This window comes from Equus caballus, chromosome 17 (genome assembly GCF_041296265.1).
Source record: "Equus caballus isolate H_3958 breed thoroughbred chromosome 17, TB-T2T, whole genome shotgun sequence".
Classification (NCBI taxonomy): Eukaryota; Metazoa; Chordata; class Mammalia; order Perissodactyla; family Equidae; genus Equus; species Equus caballus.
The window spans coordinates 36,305,236-36,327,644 of NC_091700.1; the positions used below are offsets into that span (position 1 = coordinate 36,305,236).

General features: G+C 41.6%; 1 protein-coding gene across 2 annotated transcripts in view; it reads left to right on the forward strand.

Moving 5' to 3' along the window:
* Nucleotides 1-13,404: 13,404 nt before the first annotated feature.
* MRPS31 (mitochondrial ribosomal protein S31) overlaps nt 13,405-22,409 on the forward strand; it is a 39,864-nt gene continuing 30,859 nt past the window's right edge. Inside the window, exons 1-2 of one of the 2 annotated variants that reach the window (XM_005601180.4) lie at nt 13,405-14,225; nt 17,653-17,937. In XM_005601180.4, the coding sequence (XP_005601237.2) occupies nt 14,101-14,225; nt 17,653-17,937 (410 nt within the window). In that variant the 5' untranslated portion in view covers nt 13,405-14,100. Of the gene's footprint in view, nt 14,226-17,625; nt 17,938-22,409 lie in introns of both variants that reach the window. The other variant, XM_014732060.3, reaches the window with a different exon arrangement.

Genomic DNA, 22,409 nt, shown 5'->3' on the forward strand with positions numbered 1-22,409 from the left:
ACACAAGAGAGGGCAGAACAGTTGCCTTGGCAGCCATCGTGGCAAACTGTCTCAACCCTACAGTTCTTCAGGGTCTCTTCTTCTCTGACGTATTTCCATCACTGTGGGCAGTGGACGATTTTAAGTTTCTCTCTGTCCTCTTGTGGAGAATCTCCTTCTATGAACCAAATAAGACAGCTAAAGAAGGAGGGCTTAAATTGTACCCCAGGGAGCTTGTATATATTGATTCGCGCTTGTGATTTAACACCAAAAAGGGCGAAAGGGCGCTGAGCAGGATTTCTCTTGTCCCAAACTGGTGCTAAGTCTCAGTGCTTAGGGGAAGAGGTGCTAGGTTACGTGAATTCTAGAGAGAGACATCATGAGTGGGTTAGTAACATCTCCTTGTAGCGTTAACCAAGAGGTGGCAGAACCTGCTGCTTCCTCATCCATCCGCCCAACCCTCCTTGCCCAGCCTCCACCACCACAGCCTGTCCTGGGAGAGGAACTCATTAGGTGTTGGGGGGAGATGCTTGTCATTAGCCATAGGCAAACCTAGGATGGGGGGCATGGAGAGCACAGGGTTTGTGTCTAGTTCTCCTCTCCTTCACAAATCATTTGGGTCACCAAGAGATTGAAGAGGATGCGTTTAGCCTCTCCCCACCCTGCATCTGTTGAGCTGCAGAGCCTGCACCCTCTGTGGTGTTGTTGCTGTCCAAGCAGAATGGACCATGATGAGGAGGTCTCGGCAGAGCTTAGTGTGTGTCTTGGGACAGCTGGAGTACAGGGGTCTCATGGACATAAAGACCGGTGCCTATTTCTCACAGAGGGATTTCTGAAGGTGGGGAGGCTTGGCCAGCTGGGTTGAAGGGACAGTGGTCTCTCAGCAGGTCCCACGGCTCCACATGGAGGCGAATATGGGTTACAGGAAGGGGAGGAGCACCAGGGCTGACCAGGGAGCCTAAAGAGGTGATACCCCACCTGAAGAGGGTGTCAGGATGGGCTAACGGCTGCCCTTGGCCCAGGGAGTACTGCGCCGTGGAGGGGGCCTGTGCACCATCGCCTAGAAAACCCCACAGCACCATCTCTGAGGAGCCCTCACCCCAGCAGAGACCACCAGCTTCAGAGGCCAGTTTGAAAGGCAAGCTTGCCTTTCCTGTCCCCTTCCTGCCTTGCCCTCAAGGAGCTGAACTCAGAAGAGGAAGGGGAGGAGGAGAGAATTGGAGTTGCAATTGGATCAGACTGAATTATCATAACCAAAGGATCCCAAAGTCCTAAGATTGGTCTGACCACCCTAATTTAAAATGCAACCCAGCCCCTCGTTCCTCTGCTGTGCTTTTGCGTTTTCTGTAGCATGTCACATGCTATATAATTTACTTAGTTATTGTGTCTCTTATTTACTGTCTTTCTCTTCCCCTCTCACCTCTACCTTCATCCCCAAATGTAAACTCCACAGGAGCAAGGAACTTTTTTTTTAACTGACATTTCCCTAGCATCTAGAATTACACTGTCCATTTGGGTAGCCCCTCACTACATGTGGCTACTTAACTTTAACTTAATTACAATAAAATAAAATAAAAAATTCAATGCTTCAGTTACACCAGTCACATTCAAGTGCTCAATAGCCACATGTGGCTAGTGGCTACCATATTGGGCAGGACAGATATGGAACATTTCATTATCACCAGGAGTTTTATTGAACATCCCTGATCTAGAACAATACCTGGTATGTTGAGGTGCTCAATAAATATTTGTAGAATGAAGAAGTGAATGCTGAGTTGTTTTTAAGACACGATAGTTAAGAGACAGGGTCTAGAGGCAAGTGGCTTTATTAATAGTAGTTGTGTAAACTTGGGTAAATTGCTTAATCTTTCGGTGCACCCATCACTAGGCACTTAGCCATTTATGAACGTGAGAAAAGTACTTTTAGAAAATTGATTATTCTGGGAAAACATAGACAGATATAACCACTGAAAGGATACACAAATAGAAATGCCTCCCTTCTTGGGAGGCCCAGTATATTTGAGGCAACATAGCCTGGAGATTAGTGCAGGCTCTGGAGGTACACGGCCTGAGGGGAAAATCCCAGCATCTCTTCTTCCGACTGGATGAGTAGAATGAGTCTTCTGGGGTGAGAAGGAGGGAAAGATGGTTCTACCAACTGATGCTCTGAGGACCACCCCTACCCCCACCCTCCCAATGCCTGTGCTTCTCGGCTGGCCATTTTTATGTTCCATGCCATCTCACCAATGACGACTTAGAATGCCACATTCTAACCCTCTCTTTATTGTAGGTTTCTTTCCCCACTGTGCTTAAAATACTAAAACATGGCATTCAGCCAATCCCCAAATGAAGACCCATCATTCAAAGCAATTAGTCACCATCTCTGTTCCAAGCTTTTTGCTAAGCACTGGAAATCTGGAGATGAAAAGCAAAGCCTCATCTCCCAAGCAGCTTATACTGCACTCCGGGAAGAGAGTTCACTGAGAATTATAGAGGCATGCTCAGGGTGCTGGGGAGCAAGAGGACAAGGACACATGCCACAACTAGAAGGACCCACAATGAAGAATATACAACTATGTACCAGGGGGCTTTGGGGAGAAAAAGGAAAAAATAAAATCTTTAAAAAAAAAAAAAAAATGAGGGGAAGGGGGCCAGTCAGGCGACTAGTGAAATAGTCAAAGCCCAAGACAATGGTGGCTTGGACTGGGGGTCTAGAATGGGGGAGAGGAAGGATGGCACCCCACAGCACAGGTTTGAATCACTTGTAGTCTTTTGGTGTGGGCACATGTGAACACATACACACACCACACACACCACATCCCACACACTCACACACACCCCACACCACACATACCACACACACATACACCACACACACTATACACGACACATACACCACACCACACTCACACACATACCACACATATCACACATCACACACACTCGCATGTACACCACACACACATACACCACACACCACACATATACCACACTCACACCACAAACACACACACACACACACACACACACACGGTATAAATATTTTATGTAACATGAAATTATTTTGCTTCCAGAGAGCACTTGAACATTACAAATGTGTCCAAGGGTCAGAACAAGTGAACTCGTAGGCGGCAGCGAAGCAGTTTCCCGAGGGCACAATTCAGGAGGGCCAGGAAAGCAAAAAGAAACAATCTCAGCCGAAGCTACAGTCTTTGTTCATTGGAATTTAAACGCTCTACTTTTAAAAATTAAATTTTCTCGTGATGGCTAGTATAATAAGCCAGCAATTTGGGCATCCATATGTTAGTGGAAGTTAGTTTAATTGTATAGCCGTCCTCCTGGAGGACAGATGAGAGAGGGGGAGTTTGACAGGCAGGAGAGGGGATGAGAAGGCTAATGTGGGGAGGAGCATCAGGCCTGGGTAGCCAGCCTGGGTGAGGCCCAAAGCAGGGAGGCTGGGCGGGGCGGGGGGAGTGGAGGGCTGGAGAATGGGGCTGCAAAGGTGAGAAGGTGGGGGGGGCGGGGACCAGGGGACTTTCAGATGCTTCAGAATTTGGCTTGAGGACAGTTCTGCCTGGAAACATCTCTGTCATCTCCGGCAATCATTTGCTCAGCACAGTTTCAACATAGTTCTCTGTCTTATGCTGGTAATGCATGTTAGAATGAGATGATCCTGGTCTCTGATAAACTTAATATCCAAAGCAATTTTACATACAAATATACCGAGAACAAATCATTTTATACAGAGAGGGAAAAGGCGAGCACCTAGACAGTCTAATTTGAAGGGCACATAACCACTTCCTCTTCCGTCCCATCTCCGGTAAGTGCCGCTGCAGGTCTCTCAATCCCCACCCTCCATCCCCCCCCCACCCCCGCCGGCCCTTTGGCTTTGGGCACTGAAGACCTTGTGAAAAGGCCACTGTGATCCGGGAGCCTCCTCTGAGTGTGCTGCTTTGCACATCTTGTTACATCACCTGTTAACCTGTCTGTGACCCCAATCAGAACACCAGGCCCTGGAAGCAAGGATGAAGTCTTACTCACCTTTACATTCCAAGGGGACTAAAACTGTATTTTCACAAAATAAGTGTTACATGTTTATACTAATACTACGTATCTATATTTATGTTATATAAACACATGTATATAATTCATCTATTTTAGGGTATGTTTGATACATAGTTTGATCTGGTTTATAAACTAGATTAACTGGAAATATATGTATATACAGAGAGAAAGGTAAAAATTTCCCATTGTGGAAGGTGTGGAAACAACTCAGCTCTTATTCCACCCATAAAAAAAGAAGGGAAATAGTATGTGACATTCTGCCGCACACACCCATTCCCCACCCAAATTAGGAAAGTTCGCCACAAGCTAGGCCCCAAGTGAGCCCACCTGGTCTCATTCTCTCCATCTGTGCTTTTAGCTCGGCCATTGCCTTTGGGAAGATTTTCATAATGATTTAATACTTTTGCTAGTGGAGGCAAAGTAAATTGAAATGGTGAGCTAAAACTGCTGGAGAAGTGGGTTTATTCTGTAGGCTTATTTCACAAAGAACAAACATGAGTGTGCCAATGTCACTGCTGGCCTGGCTAGTTGGATTTCCAAATATTGACTGTTCCTGGTCAACTTGTTACATGGTGTCATCCATCTGCTGTGACACACTATTACCCTGCACTGGATAACCCTAATGTGATTCAGAAAATTAAATGAGATAACAAATACAAATTGTTTAGTACTCAGTGATGGCGGTTAGTGTTAATATCATTAATTACCATATTGCAGGTGTAGATGGTACCTCCCAATTTTGTGGAAAAAGTTTTATCTACTCTTTTACATAGAAGCATTGAAAGTTAATTTAGAGTTGAATTTAGGGAAAAGGATCATTTTCCACATAAAATAAAGTATACTGATTCTATGAAATGGAAATATGAAATCATAAATTCTGGATATTCAATAATGTCTTACCAACCCTGAATACATAAAATGATATAGCTAAAAATAAATATATTATTATCAATGAATACTGGTATATAATAGACAACAAAGCAATATATTTATCGGAAAATGAAGCCACATATACAGGTGATGCTAGTGACTGAAAATAACCCATAATATAAATTAAATTGCATTGCATATGAAGTTTATGTAGACGAAGCAAGAATGATGGAAAGTGCAATACAACAAGCAGCAAACATTCTGATGAATGCATGGCAAGCTGCCACAGCACCTGTAAAATACACCTGTGCTGTGTCATTTGTGTCCCACCTGCCACCAGGAAGAAGTGACTTCTCTATTTGCCCTATCATGGTCTACCTGCATGAAACGATTGGCAGCAAATGGCAGATTGGCAGAATATTTCTAACTTTTCCTGCATCTTTCTATGTGTATTATTCATCTAGATCTTTTCAAGATGTATTATTTACTTTTATCTAAGGTGTTTCTTAGAATTAGCATAGTAATTAAATAATGGAAGAAATGAGTCTGGGGTAGATTAGATATTATGGGGAGGAAGTACACTAAGATGAAGTGAAATTGCTTGTACCATTAAGCTAACCCGCTATTTTAATATCTTTGCTATTTTGTAACTTGTATAATTTAGCCTCTTGTCAATATTTCCGCGTAATTATTAATACTACGCATAACAGTTTTTCAGCTCAGTGAACCACTAGTCATTGAATCCCACTTCTAACTCATTAGCTAACAAATTTCAAATGATCGTTTATTCATAGAGTGCTTTTGAATCAGAGCAGTATATATATATATATATTGTGAGTGGGCTGTGTGTGTGTGTTATATGGCAATAAATATAACTATCATATCAGACTCCAGACAGCTGCCAGCATAGGCTTCAAATACTGCATTCTGGCAGCTGGACCAATCCTTTCCCTTCTGCACCCCTGTGACACCAAAGGGCGGGTCTAATTCTCAAGCTGCCCCTTCTGTTGCAGACGACCAAGAATGCCTCTCTATGTCTCAGAATATGACCTCTCTCTAAACTCTCAGGATGGCCTTGTCCAAGGATGTGCTATGATTCAGAATATTTGAAAACTCTTCTCAACATCCAATGCTAAGTGTACATATTGCTTTATAACACATTTGAATGCAATGTCAATATTATTTTTACTTAGACATGTGCCTTTGAATCATAGATTCTAGAGATCTGTAGCACCATGAATTGGTTGGAAATAATATCCTCCTTATTTCTTAAAGTTCTTTCATTTAATTTTCTTCACTATCATGTAAAAATATATTAAAATTCTTAAAAACAACAACAATATATTCTCCTGGGACTATCTGATAAGGGTTGATTGACAAAAGTTTACTGTTAGGTCCAGAAGTAGTAATTGCTGAAAAAAATGGCTTGGTGTTCTCTAGGAGTGCTACATTCGAAATCAGAAAACATCTTTATAAAGGATGATATTTACTAGCCCTCTAGTAATTTAACATCCCCAACTAAAATTGTTTTCTGCAGGAGCTTCAGAATTCAAACACATCTGTGTGCCCAGAGGGTGACACACCTCAACTCCATGGGGACAGAGGCTCCTGTGCTTGGGACCCTTCTACACCTCGCCCTATGTACCTCTTCACCTGGCTGTTCATTTTTAATACCACCAGTAATGGGATAAATAAACATCTGTGCCTCTTGATATGAAGCACAGAGAAAGACACAACCTCACTTCTGTGGTTCTCCTTCCAAAAACGACTAACTTCAATCTAATCACTCGGAAACATCAGGAAAAGGAAAGAATGAGGGTGTGCTACAAATTAACTGGCCTGAAGTCTTCAAAACCATCAAGGTCATGAAGGACAAAGGTGGACTAAGGAACTGAACTGAATCAAAGCAGGAGAAAGGGGCTGGCCCGGTGGCGCAGCGATTAAGTTCACACGTTCTGCTTCTCGGTGGCCTGGGGTTTGCTAGTTCAGATCCGGGTGTGGACATGGCACTGCTTGGCACACCATGCTGTGGTAGGCGTCCCACGTATAAAGTAGAGGAAGACGGACACAGATGTTAGCTCAGGGCCAGGCTTCCTCAGCAAAAAGAGCAGGATTGGCAGTAGTTAGCTCAGGGCTAATCTTCCTAAAAAAGAAAAAAAAAGGCAGGATAAAGAGGCATGGAATTAAACGCAACATGTGATCACTGATTAGGTCCTGCAAAGAAAAAAAGTTTCTCTTTTGTTATAAAGGACATCATTGTGACAGTTGGTGAAATTTGAATGAGACCTATAGATTGAATTATAGTATGGTATCGATGTTTTTCTCCTAATTTTATAATAGTACTGTGCTTATGTAAGAGAATGTCCTTGTTTTTAGGAAATAAACTCAAAATATTTAGAGGTAAAGGGCATTATGTCCGCAATTTATTCTCAAGTGTTTTGTGAAAAAAAATAACAGGGGAGAGAATGAGAATGACAAAAACAAATGTGTTAAAACGCTAACATTTGGATAGCCTGGGTTAGTATATAAGGGAAATATTTGTACTGTTTTTGCAACTTTTTTGTATGCCTAAAATTATTTAAAAAACAAAAGGTTTATTAAAAAAACAAAATTGCCTCCTGCACAGCTTCTTTGATTTTTAAACTTTCAAAGGATATTACCATTCTACCTTTCAATTTTTACTATAAGAGAAACGAACACTTATATAGCGCTCACTGTCAGTTAAGAGCCATTATAAGCAGGTAAATGTATTTTAACCCACTTAATCCTCACAGCCACCCTGTAAAGTAGGTGCTATCATTATTCACTTTTCCAGAAAAGGCACCTGAGGCCCAGAGAGGGTAAGAAAACTTGCCCAAGTTCCCAGAGAAAGGGGCGGAGCCTGGTCCCAGGCTCTGCCCATCCCAGAACCTCGCCTCTACTGCATCTATAAGTTTCAGTGTGACTGATTTATTTTTCATTTTCTTGCTTTTACTTTCCTGGAAAAAAATTACAAATAGTTTTAAAAACATGTTAGAGTTTCTTTTTCTCTAATTATTGGAATTTAGTGGGTGGTCTATGCTACATGGCACCCTTGAAATCACTGTGTCTGCTTATAGTACCAGGCCCTGTCTCCTCATGTCTCCAAGTATTAAGGAGGTAAGGAGACCCATGAGATTAACTCTCTAACGTATAGCAGGATACCCTTCTTTTTTTGTTGACTTTGACATTTGCTTAGCATTTTGAACCGCAACGCTAAACAATGTTACCAATATAAATATTTGAGACCTGAAAAGGTAGAATATTTTCTTCACAATCCTTTGATGTATGTATCATTTTAGATTACCTTGATATGGCTCTAAAATTAGTTCACAATGGTAATTTTACTGCTACTTTTTCTAAAAGAGATATATTTCACGAAAATCAAAATCAAGTTTGACAGAAAGATTAAGTGATCTTTGAAACACATTTTTTTTTCTTGCCACAGCATCATTTCATTGAAGAATCTGTACAATCATCACTGCGGTATTTGATGCTACGATACAGTGACTTATAAGTTTATTTACCAGTACAAGGTTTTCTTCTTGTGGACAAGACTATTATCAAGGCATCAGTCACTTCCCTTAAACAATCTCCTTGACAACTTTTCCTCTCCCATCTCTGACTTTAAGCCATTTCAGCATCTATTAAGACAATTTTAACCAAGGACAAAAAGGGGAAGTAAAATTCAAACCACTCCATTTGTTACTCATATATGATCCTGAATAGGAAAAGATGGAAGGGGAGGTGAGACAACTAATGGATTTAAAAAGTTACTTGGTGGTGTAAATGATTCATGTCAACTTTATTTCCTACTGCTATTGATGGTTTGTCCTGGAGCCAAGGGAATTTCCAATAAAATAATAGTAGAAGCCCTTTCTTTTAAATAGTACAATCTTAATTGAAACACATTCTAATTAAAATCTCTCTAGTAGATAGATCCTTAAAGTTTCCTTAGCTCTTTCTTAGTTTATCTTACCACACTAATCCCAGAAGCTTGGTTTTGCTGACATCAGCACCCTGATGTTGTCAGATGAACTTCAACATTCAGGCTGGAATGATGCCAGCAGAACACAAACATGCCATCGAACGGGCGAGAGAACCAGGAAAAGGAGTCAGGAGGCTTGTTTGCTGGCACTTCCTGGCCATGTGATTTTGGGCGACTCACCTAAGGTTCATGTTTCCTGTTAGTAAATTGGGGATAAAAATCTTTGCTTTGCCTATCTCAATTGTTATCATGATGATCAAATCAAATAGCGTATGTGACAGTTCTTTGCAAAATTTTATGTAAATTGGAATATGAAGTTTTATGTAAGAAAACCAAATACCCTAAGATGCCATGCCTTGAGGAAGCGCCAGCTAGCCAGGTAGAGAGAAGAAGGGGAGGAAAAACATCTGTTTTCCCCTACTCATCTTAGGTTGATTGGCTGTAAATTAGAATGTCCAAAGACAGGTTAACATGATTAAAAAAATAGAAGGCTAGTAACACATGCATCATGCCTACACATGGGAGCACTCAGAGATGAGTAACTCAAAGAAGTGGTTAGAACTCAGGTTTACATAACATCTAACAAAAGAGCAACACATTTTTAGAGAAGTGACAAGATGAAGGCAAAAGATTTTGAGTTTCTAGGGCAGCAAATTGTGAGAAGACAAATATATGGGGGAACTAATGTAAAATAAGTGCTAGCTGGTAAAGTTGGTTATGTAGATTCCTCTAGTGCCATCTCTGGGCTGACCAGGGTCTAGAGTTGTCTCCAGTGATTAACTTTTGTCCTTCCTGGTAGAGAAGGGAGGGGGAGCACCTTTACAAATTTATGTGCTAGTTTTAGACAAATAGGAGGGAAGAGAGTTTTTCTTGCATTTGCTTCTTCTCAAATACCTACAGCTCAAAATGATTATTTTATACCGAAATGACATGCTTTGGGGTGCCATGTTCTGCTACTTTTTAAAGGCCATAAGGAGAAAGAGAGAGAATTGCCCAGCCAGTCCGTTTCTTCCAGCCATTCCAGATGTGGCATCAGATGTGTGAATGAAAAACCATCTTGGACATCCAGTCCTGACTAGCTGCTGACTGCAACTACAGGAGAGACCCCAAGCACGAACCACCCAGCTCAGCCCAGTCAACTGAAGACCCATGCGAGATAATAAGTTGTCTTACGCCACCAAGTTTTGGGGTGGTCTGTTACGCAGCAATCGATAACTGGAATATAGAATGATTTTATTTTTTCTTTTTCATGGAAGGTTTGTCAAGTCAATTAGTGTAGAATTTCTTGAGATATTTAGGACAAAGTCACCAATATCAGGACCTATTTCGGTTGATTTGCTGCCTCTTGCCAAAGGCACATTGTTCTAGAAAGTGCATTCAAGGGGGCACTGGGAAGAAAATGACTGGTGAATCAAGGGCAGAACAGAAGGAAGAGGGAAAACATGTCCTACTTTCAGGCTACATATTTTTTGCTCTCGTAAATGATTGCTTTGAACAATTGCATAAGTTATGGTTTTTCAAAGGACAGATTTTTGTTTTTCTTAGAATGTATTGAAATTCTCTTGTGCTTTAATTTGAGGCTGATTAGAACTGCTCTGTTAATTATCTTTTTTGTTAAAGTCAGGTTTGTTGAGTTTTTTTTCAATTTATTTATTATTTATTTTATTTTTTATTGCAGTAACAGTGGATTATAACATTATACAGCTTTCAGATGTACATCATAATATATTTCAATTCTGTGTAGATTATATCATGCTCACCACCCGAAAACTAATTAGAGTCCATCCCCTCATTTTCCCACCCCCTTCCCCCTTCCCCTATGGTAACCACCAATCCAATCTCTGTTGCTATGTGTTTGTTTGATGTTGTTTTTATCTTCTACTTATGAGTGAGATCGTATGGTATTTAACTTTCTCCCTCTGACTTATTTCACTTAGCACAATATCCTCAAGGTCCATCCATGTTGTCACAAATGCCCAAATTTCATCATTTCTTATGGTTGAGTAGTAGTCCATCGTGTATATATACCACATCTTCTTTATCCGTTTGTCCCTTGATGGGCACCGAGGTTGCTTCCAAGTCTTGGCTATTGTCAATAATGCTGCAATGAACACAGGGTGCGTGTATCTTTATGCATTTGTGTTTTCAAGTTCTTTGGATAAATACCGAGCAGTGGAATAGCGGGATCATATGGTATTTCTATTCTTAATTTTCTGAGGATACTCCATACTGTTTTCCATAGTGGCTGCACCAGTTTGCACTCCCACCAGCAGTGTACTAGGGTTCCCTTCTCTCCACATCCTCTCCAACACTTGTTGTTTCCTGAGATATCATTTATATACAGTAAAATTCACACTTTTTAGGTGTACAGGTTATGAGTTTGATAAGCATGAAAGGCCATAACCTCCACCAGAGTCAAGATGCAGAGTATCTCAATAACCCCAAAAGTTCCCTTGTGCCCCTTGATGCTCAGTCACTTCCTTCCATCCTCACCTCCTGCTAACCACTGACCTGATTTCTGTCCGTATAGCTTTGTCTTTTTCACACTGTCATATAAGTGGAACCACACAGTACATGGTCTCTTGAGTCTGGCCCCTTTCACTTAACATAATGCCTTGGAGATTCATCCAAAGTAAGAATCCGTTATTTCAGATTATCACTTTTTCTTACGTGTATTCTAAGGGTATGCAAAGTTGTGAATAAATAAGTCACAGGGTTGTCTCAGTGTTTCTCAAAGTTTTGCCTGAGGACCATTTGCATGAGAATCACCTTGGGTGCTTGTTAGACTCTCATATTCAGATCTACTGAGTCAGTGTCTAAGCTACTCAGTAATGTATTATTAACACGTTAGTAATGTATTAGCAAGCCCCCCACTACACTTTTGTGCACAACTAAAGTCAGAAACCCTCAGGTATCCAGAATGAACCAGAATATCAGAGTTAGATGGTTCTGCATTTGACTCTAGCTCTGGCATTTACTAGCTGTATGAAGTTAGGCAAATTATTTAAACTCCCCGCATCTGTTTTTTCTTTTGTACTTGGAAATAATTAATTTATTCACCGAATGTTTTTGAGCATCTATTATATGATAGGCATGATCCTAGGAACTAGGATTGCAGCAGTGAATAAGACATAGTCCCTTCCCAAATGGAGCACGCATTCTGTCAGAACAAGATAACAAGCATTTAAGCACATATATGTACATGAGATAATTTTGGATAGTGACACTCTGTAGAAAGTGAAACAAAGTTTTGACATAGAGGGTACCTTAGTTAAGAAACAGTCTAGCCTACTTGTGACAAAGAAACTCAAAAATACATTCAAACAAAATCAAGGTGGTTTTTTCCCCCTTTGTTTGTAACTGTCTGGAGGAGGTGGTGAGGACAGAGGTGGGATGGCTCTGTCATCCTCATCTCTGCAATCTTTCATCTCTCCATTCTCTAGCTGCTTCCACTCCTATCACCTTGTCTGTTTTCCAAGTAGGAAGAAGGAGAAAAAGTTTGTGGGGAATGCATGCCATTTTTTTAACGGCACATCCCTTGTGTTCAGTCTATTGTTGAGATGCAGACCCACCTGCCTGCAAAGGAGACTGGGAAATGTAGTCTCTACTGCTGTGGCCATGTGTTCAGCTAAAATTCCAGAGGAAGAGGAGAACTGATACTGGTGGACAACAGCAATCTCTGCCAGAGAGTGACTGGATGAGGAAGGAGGCCACTTTAACCTGGCTAGTCAAAGAAGACCTCTTTTAAAAAGTGATAGGTGAAGGGGCCAGATAGTAGAGCAAGGCTGAATTCAATCCTCACTGTGACTCCCACTAGATCACAGTATATGGGCCCTCATGTAGCAGGTAGCTGATTTACAGGGTCTGCACTGCCTTAGAGCTGATTAGGATCAGGACAATTGGGACAAGATCTTCCCCCAGAGAAACTGTGAATCTCAGATGAAAGTTTCATTCTCCTTTGTCAATATTTTTTTTTTAAAAAAAAAAACTCATTTGAGGGATATTTCCAAGAAATTGGAAAAAAACAAAGTAACTTAAATGTGATTTTAATGGACTGTTTATTATATTCAAGGATGGATTTTCCACTGGTTATCAAACGATATCAAAATAAGTATGCCCGGCTGCTAATATTCTATATCTTGATCCTGGTGGTGGTTCACATGGGCAAATTAACTCTGCAATAATTCATTAAGCACGTTTTCATCAATACGTTTATGATTCATGCACTTTTCTGTATTTAAGTTATACTTGAGTTAAAAAAAAAAAAAAAAAGACAAAGGAAGGCATCCCAGAGGGTACTGTGTGTGGCATTGTCACAAAGGTTCTGTCAGGGCTAGTGGATCTTAGCAAGATGTGCTCAAGGTAAGTTGTGTTTTCAGCATCACAGAAAATTCACCACCGACCTTGATTCTTTTTTGAAAGGACAGGGAAAATGTTGATGTCACACTGAATCACCAGTAAGGAATTCTAAACTACAGGTTCCCACGTGACCTACCACCCGGCGTCGCCCCAGGTTTATGCCTTGCACTTCCAAATCTAAGAACCGCCCATCTCTTCTGGACCACTGTTCACTGCCTTCATGAGGAGCACGAAGAAGCCAAGTCTTTTTCTTGCATCTTTTTATCTGTAAGGCAAACCATTTTTGAAAAATGAAACATATATGTCTCACATTGGACTACATCGAGAACAGAGACTGGAAAGAGATGCCAATGTATCGGGCAGCATGTCCTACGGTTAATTTTTTTTAACCTCTTTGGTGGCCGTGGATCGTTCGGAGAATATGATGGACCCTGTGGACCCTCTCCCCAAAACACCGCGCAGTAGGGTCAGTTCTCCGCCTCATCTTACTGGCCCCATCAGCAGTATTTGCACCGTGCATCACTCCCTCCGCTCTCTCGGCTCTCCCGTCCGGGTCCCGCCTCAACCACCGCACCCTCCCTGAACTCAGTCATCGACTGCACCTATGGGACTACACTCGCCGGGAGGAGGAGTCGCCTGGAAGCAGGGGGCTCAGCCCTGGGCCGCGGGCGAGCCCGGAACACAGTTACCGGCCCCTGTTGTCCACCGGAACGCGAAGGGAGCGGAACGCGTCAGGCTGGGAACGGAAGAGAGAGCGGGGGCCGTGTTTGGCAGAGGACGAGGTATTCCCGGTGTGTCTGCGGTTGAGTTGTTTCTCCGCGATGTTGCGGAGGATGTCGGCGGTCCTGCCTCTTCGCCCTCTCTCCCGCCTCCCTTTGTGCTCCGGAGGCCCGGAGGCCTTGGCGGCTGCGGTTGTGCTGCTTGGTGCTTCGCCCGGAGCCGTCAGGTATCGCATTTCAGCGTGGCCGGCCCCGCGGGGCTCAGGCGACCCCGTCCGCCTCCGGTGCATTGAGTAATCGTCCCCCGGCTTCCTGGGGTCGCCGGTGTAACCGCGGGAGCTCAGAAGTCTTTGCTCTCAAGCTGAGGAAAGGGGAATCCCAGAGAGATGAAATTACTTGCCCAAGGTTACAGTGTGCGTGGGGCACGGCTGCGGGACCCGCCTGGCTTGACGTCCTGTGCTCCTGCCGCTGCCCGCCGCGCCTCGCCCCCCTTGCGCCCTCTCCCCTCATTTTATCCAGGCCCTCGAGGCGACGTGGGTCTGTTTCATTTTTGCTTCCGCCTCCCAAGACTGTGATGGCCTCATCCCTGCCTCCATTTATTCTTTGGTTCATTTTTTAAAGCGTTTACAGTGTGCCAACACTGGGGTTAAGTCCCAAGTAAGCCCGTCCTGCCGTCACGGAGCTCCTAGTTCCACCAAATAGGCGCCTAAGTATAATGGAGGTAGCACAGATAGTGGAGATAGTACAGGATGCTCTGTTAATTCAACAGGTAATTGCTGGGTGAGCAACTAGGGACACCTAACCATTGTAGAAGAGGCTCAGAGTGGCCTTTCTGGAAAAGAAGTCTGACAAAATCTGAGGGCGGACCAGGGGTTGGAGTTAGCCAGGCAAGAAAAGGAGTTGTGGCATACTTGGTGTTGGTATTTATCCTCTGAGACCTCTCATCATTATGAAAAGTTAATTCTACTGCATATATTCCACACAAAACGATTTGGGGCCTGTTTTGTTAAGTACAGCTCTGAAGCAGGTCAGTAGCAGTGGGGATGGGAAGGAGGAGCTGGATGGAGGCGAAAAATCGCACAGGTGGAGTTGATAGGATGTGACGTATGATGAGATAAGGGTGAGGTGGAGCAAAGATTTCAGCTGCCTGCCTTGGAGGATTAGGCTACCGTTAATGTCAACAGAAGAATGAGGAGCAGCTTTCAGAAGGCTTTTAAAAATGTGTCATAGGTTTTAGAATAAAAACATAATTATTTATAGTAAGAGGCCTGTTCAATACAGAAGGATGAAGACGAGCAAGTCAGTCTGGTAGGGGAGCTCTTGAATGTGGTTTTGGATGTGTTGCATTTGAAGTGCTAATGAGATGCCCTCCGTGGAAACAAGCTCAGGTGGGAAGTGAGGGCCTGAGTTTTACTATTTTAGTGTTAGGGAGTTACTTCCTATACATGCGTGATTTTCCTGTATAAATATAGATGGGTTTCTGTGGTACCATAGCAGTCTTGGAAGGAAACATTGAAGTCCGGGTTCTATGTGAGATTTGTTCTCCTGATTGGCACCTTTCTGTTGTAATGCCTTTAACATTAATATGACTTTCACATGTGAAATAATTGGGGCATTTTCCTAAATTGAGTTGTACCATATGTTGAATATTATGAGGGTCCTGTTTACTGTCAGGGTACTAGTTATACAATTGGTTTTTCATTCTAATTTTTAAGTGCGAGATGTGTTAATCTCTGACATTTTCATAAGCAGAACAAATAGTTTGTTTCAGGATTTTTGGAAATAGCCATTTTCTCTTTCATTAAATGTCCCCAGCCTGGCGTTACATTTGCTAGCTTTGAGAACTTGAGATAGTATTTACCCCAGGATCTGATGCAGGTTCTTAAGATGAATTGCATCAGAATTACCTGAGGTCTTGGTTAAGTGTAGATCTTTGAGCCCCATTACGAACTTACCAACTAAGAATCTTAGAAACCTCTTTTAAATAAGCTCCGTAGGTGACTCATGACCTCTAAAGGTTAAGAACCACAAATTTAACCTCTTTGAGCAGCAGTTTCTTCTTCTATAAAACAGGAATAATAAAACCTGTGCTCTAAGATTGTAAGGGTTAAATGACTACATAATATAAGCTACTCAGCTCGTCCTCTGATGGGCAGCATCAGTGTTACCTGGGAACTTGTTAGAAATGCAGACTCTGAGTCCCTCCAGAAAGCTACTGAATCAGAATTTCTTAGTGGGACCAAAGAATCTGTGTTTTAATAAGCCCTCTAGGTAATTCCTATGCACATTAAAGTTTAAGAACAGTGCTCTAGCCTGTTAGCTTCGTAAAGAGAGGGAACAAGAAATTCATATTTTGTAGTGTATTGTCAATGCCTAGTGTAGTGCCCAGCACAGAGTACATATTCACTATACTTAGTGAATGACTTTTTAAACATTATACCCTCTTACTGAAACTAACACATTCATTAGTTTTTAAAGTTCTTCAATATCAAATATCAAAAAGTTTTTAACACCACAAAATATTTGGATTACTTAGAATTGAGAAATCTTTTGCATGAGTTTGAAATAGATATAATCATTTGTGTTCTTTTTCACAAATGTAGCAAAGAAAGCAGAATGACAGTTCTAGCCACTGAATCTTCTTTTTTCTGTTTCATTTTAGCTTAGCTTACAAATGGTGATTGGTTACATGACACATAGCTCAATAAGAAAATTGATCAGATTAGAATAACACCTAGAAATTTTTTTTAAAGAAAGTAACCTTTTTTTATTGATAGAAATGTATTTTTATGCTGTTTAATTATGACTTTTTTTTTAAGATTTTATTTTTTTTCCCTTTTCTCCCCCAAACCCCCTGGTACATAGTTGTATATTCTTAGCTGTGGGTCCTTCTAGTTGTGGCATGTGGGATGCTGCCTCAGCATGGCTTGATGAGTGGTGCCACGTCCACGCCCAGGATTCCAACTGGCGAAACCCTGGGCTGCTGCATCAGAGCACACGAACTTCACCACTCGGCCACGGGGCCAGCCCCTAATTATGACTTTTTAAAGAGATATTGTTATATCATGTTAAGAGCAAGGACTTGGCAGGTAATTTTGAGTTTGAGAATAATAAATTGAAACTTATTAACCATGTCAGTGTTTTGCCTTTTTTTTTTTAATGTTGTGGAACAAATAGAAAATGATATTTGTATAAAACCCCGAGGTAAAAGGAGGGAAGCAACAGGGGCACCAGTAGCCCCGGACCTCACTCAGCCACCCTAAGGGCTAGGTGATCAGTATCTCAGCACATCTGTAACTTATTTTTGGTTCATCAGTGTGTCTTAGGCCTTAGTGAGCTCTGAGCTATGTGACCTTGGGTAAATTACATCATATCTTTGATTTCCAGTTTCCTTATCTGCAGAAATACCTACCTTATGGAGTTGATGTGGGTATCAGAAAATGTACATAAAACATGTTACGCAAGACTAGGCACTTAGTCCGTGTTCAATAAATGTTAAATTGCTGTCGTTACGGTTGCTAACAATAATAAAAAGCAAAAGGAAACTGTTTGAATTGAAAAATTTTAAAAACACATAGAAACAGTGTTCTGAGATCTTGCTTTATTATTTTGCATTGTATTTTTCAGGTTTTTTTCTTTAATGCATCTTTCTAGGACACAAAATAATATCCAAAGATATTTTGGCACTAACAGCGTGATCTATAACAAGAAGGATGAACAGTCTGTTCCAACCCATGAGATTTCCAAGGAGACGGAGAGCCAAGACAGCGTAAAGGAGAATACGAAAAAAGACTTGTTAAACATTATTAAGGGCATGAAAGTTGAATTAAGCACAGTAAATGTACAAACAACAAAGCCACCCAACAGAAGACAACTTAGAAGTTTGGAGGCCACAGTTGGCAGGCTTCAAAGAGCTCCTGAAGATGCCCCAAAGAAGAGGTAAAGTGAACTGCAATTTGAATGTTCTTTGAAAATCATTTTTGAAACTCCAGCCAGCTTTTTCTTTTAGAAAAACTTTTTTTTTTAAATTAGAGTACATGGGCGGTACTGAATTAGTGAAGACTACTGTTATTGTTCTATATTTAAATAAGGGGACATCTGTATACCCTCTAGAGAGAGGAAAAGAGCAGTCATCTAACTGAGAATTTCAAGCATTCTCTTACGTATTCATCAGTGTTATTAACTGCCAATTAATTGCCTCTTTAAGGTGTAAATTAACAAATCATTTACATCCAAATTTGAAAGTAGCTTGGCATCTCTGAAGGACTTGTTTATTGAAAATTTCCCTTTAAAAAATTCCACTGACAGGGGCCACCTGGTAGCTCAGAGGTTAAGTGCGAACATTCCACTTCGTGGGCCCGGGGTTTGGATCCCGGGTTCGGACATGGCACCGCTCAGCAAGCCATGCTGTGGTAGGCGTCCCACATATAAAGTAGAGGAAGATGGGCACGGATGTTAGTTCAGGGCCAGTCTTCCTCAAAAAAAAGAGGAGGATTGGCAGCAGATGTTAGCTCAGGGCAGATGTTAGCTCAGGGCTAATTCCACTGAGGATAGAATTTTAACATGTTATTACAACTATTTTGTATGACTTCCTTTGACCAGTAATTCTCAGTCCACTCAGCTTTTGTGGTTTCCTCAAAATATTGTGTTTATTTGTGCTTGCCAAAAGAGTATTATGTTTCACTGATTCTAAGTGCAATCAGTGATATTTTAGCATATTAAATGGCAGTGTTTTGTTTTAGTGATACATAAATGATGTGTCTTAACTTGATGATATCGTAGATTGGAATAGTAAGGTATGTGGCTTTAAGATGCTGGTCTCTGACTTCTCTTAGCAGAACAAACAGTGTAGATTTCTGTTTCCCAGAATGACTTAACATTTTTCTGGGACTTCTTAGTTTCTACAATGTATCAAAACTACCGCTGGAAAACAATTGGGTGGTAGAAAGTAAGGTAGTTCAAACAGTGATATGCCCATAATAGGTACTTCCTGCTCCTTTTTATAAACAAAATAAAACAAAAAAAAGTATATAGAATGAGATGATACACACATACATAAATACTTATCAAGAGTGAGATTTTTTTTAGCTCTCAGACCTGTTTATGACTCATTGTGCTTTTTATTATAATTATACAATTTAACCATGATAGAAATGGTTAAAATGAGTTGAATACTTCACAAAGATTCAATAATGGTAATTTTAAAAATTGTTTTCCAGTTAGGTATGAATGAGACAAGCATAAAAATCTAGGAATATTCTGCACTCAGATTGCTTTGTAAGCATTTTTAAGTTCTTACTCCATGTTTCTACTTTAAAGAAACCAAAATTTGAAATATTGGAGGATATACTATGGGTATGTTGTATATTATAAATGTTATATCTTGGAACTTCTCACAGTGGTCCTATGTTCAAAGAGGCTTTGGTCCTACATTAAGAGGTTGGTAAATGAGGTACATTTGTTTCAAGTTTTAAAAGATATATCTTTTAATGATTTTTGTCCTCTCTCCCTGTTTTTTAAGGGATTCCAGATGCACAGATTTGGGTTAATCATCATCTTTGATTCATGATACACTGTCATCATTGTTCCATGCATGGCTTGCTTTTAGTTTCTTTATTTGTATTATGTATTGGACCCCATGGATAAAGTTACCATGATTGCATGATACTTGCCCCAACATATAGCAGCATAAAACGACCATTTTTTTTTCAGTCTTTTAGGGAAGGGGGATGGATGAGGACCCAACAACAAAGTAGTGGTAGGAGAAGGGGAAGGGAGGTGAGAAAGGCAGAGAAGGAAGGAGAAAAGAGAATGTAGGAAACGGGGAGTGCAGGAGGAAAAATACTCAACAGTGGTAAGGAAAAGGGGGAGTGAGGAGAGGGAGATCACGGAGGGAGGGGGGAGGACAAGGCAAGAGGGGAGAGTGGAGAGGGCAGAGGAGGAGAGGTAACAGGAGAAAGGGGAGGGTAAGGAAGGAGACAGGAGGGAAGAAAAGGGCTGGAAGGGAGGGAGAGAAGGGGAGGGAGAAAACAGCCATTTTTTATGCTCATAGAGTCTGTGAGTCAGCAGTTTGGACAGAGTGTGATGGAGAAGGCTGATCTGTCCTCCGTGATGCCTGGGGCCTCAGCTGGGAGACTTAGAAGTCCAGGGGCTGGAATCATCTAAAGGTTTGCTCACTCCTAGGTTTGGCAGTTGATGCTGGCTATTAGCTGAAACCTTATCTAGGACTGTTAGCAGAAACACCTAAATGTGGCCTCTCTTTGTGGCCTGGGCTTCCTCGCTGCATGGGGACTGGGTTCCAGGAGCCAGTGTCCCAAGAGAAAGTGAGCCAGGAGGAATTTGTATTGTTTTTATGACCTGGCCTTAGAATCACATTGGACACCATGTACCACTCTCATTTCCCCTTCCACGTTGATTTTTGAAGAGTACTTGCTTTTTATCACAACTGCCAGAAAATCATCTTCACAAAGATATGATGTCATTGAAAGGAATGCAGTAGTCTAATGGTAAAACTGTGAACTACCTTGAGTTGGTAATTCACACGTCAGTGACAGATACGGTTGTTCCCCGTGGTGCTCCACTGTGCCCTGGGGCACAGTTTGGCAACCAAGGTCCTGGTCTACATTAAGCTCCTGTGAGAGGCTGTGGGATCATACCCTTGTTCCTCTTAGAAGTCCTGTTGTCTGTTTGAAAGATTCTCTGAGCCACCATCTTAAATCTTTCCAAGATCTTCACAGAGTTTTACAGTCATGCCCATCTTTACAGCTGTTTTCCTGATACTGCCCTGGATTTAATCTCTGGTCAGAAGCCGCTTCTAAATGTTAGCATTGTTTGCTGTTTGGAAGGGCTAAAGAATGAGAAACAATTTTGGCTGTGATCCCAGCCAGTCCTAACTCCTTTATGTGGAACAGTTCTTATCTCTCACCTGCCACATTTTACCATCAGCAACTAAGAATCCAGGAGACACCTTCAACACGTGGTCTGGAAGTCTCCTTAATAGATCGTCTAATTCATTGAGTATATTTCCTATTTTGCGCATCAGTATAAGCAACAAAGTTGCTAAACAAAAGTGTCTCCTTTTCTTCAGCTTCCAGTACCGTTGATTTTCCTAAAGCCCTGACTGTCAGCTTCTTCGAGGGCTGTCAAACTCGAACAGTCTCTTTGAGGCCCTGGCTTTCACTAACACTTACCTCAAGGTGGTTCCACTTCCAACCAAAGCCCAACACCCAAACCTCTCCCATAACATTTTAGTTATAGCAACATCCAGCTTCCAGGCACCAAAAATCTGTTCCAGTTATCTGTTGCTGCATAACAAACCACCCCAAAGCTTAGTGGCTTAACAGGGACAGCATCTTTCTGTACTTTGGACGGAGAGTGGCAGGGATAGCTGTGTCTGCTCCACTGATAGTCAGCAGAGGCAGGTTCAAGGCTGGTATCTGGAATCATCTGAAGGCTTGCTCTCATATGTTTCAGTGGTTGATGCTGGCTGTTGGTTGAGACTATTTGGGGTTCTTGGCTAGAACTCTTGCCCACAGCCTCTCCATGTGGCCTGGGCTTCTTCACAACATGATAGCTGAGTTTCAGGAACAGATGTCTCGAGAGATCCACGCAAAAGCATGGTACCTTATCTGATAGCCTCACAAGTCACGGTGCGTCACTTCTATCTCATTCTGTTCATCGAAGCAGTCACAAAGTCTCCCCTAGTTACAAGAGGAGCGGAAGTGGATTTCCCCTTTTTTTTTTTCAATTTTTTTTTAATTGAGTTAATGATAGGTTACAATCTTGTGAAATTTCAGTTGTACATTAGTGTTTGTCATTCGTGTTGTAGGTGCACCACTTCACCCTTTGTGCCCACCCCCCACCCCACCTTTCCCCTGGTAGCCACTAAACTGTTCTTAGTCCACATTTTTAAATTCTTCATATGAGTGGAGTCATACACAAATTGTCCTTCTCCAGCTGGCTTATTTCACTTAACATAATTCCCTCAAGGTCCATCCATGTTATTGCAAATGGAATGATTTTGTTCTGTTTTGCTGCTGAGTAGTATTCCATTGTATATATGTATGTACCACATCTTCTTTATCCATTCGTCTGTTGATGGGCACTTAGGTTGCTTCCATGTCTTGGCTATTGTAAATAATGCTGCAATGAACATTGGGGTGCATAGGACTTTTGGGATTGCTGACTTCAAGCTCTTTGGATAAATACCCAGTCGTGGGATGGCTGGACCGTATGGTAGTTCTATTTTTAATTTTTTGAGGAATCTCCATACTGTTTTCCATAGTGGCTGCACAAGTTTGCATTCGCACAAGCAGTGCATGAGGGTTCCTTTTTCTCCACAACCTCTCCAACGTTTGTTACTATTAGTTTTAGATATTTTTGTCATTCTAATGGGTGTAAGGTGAGATCTT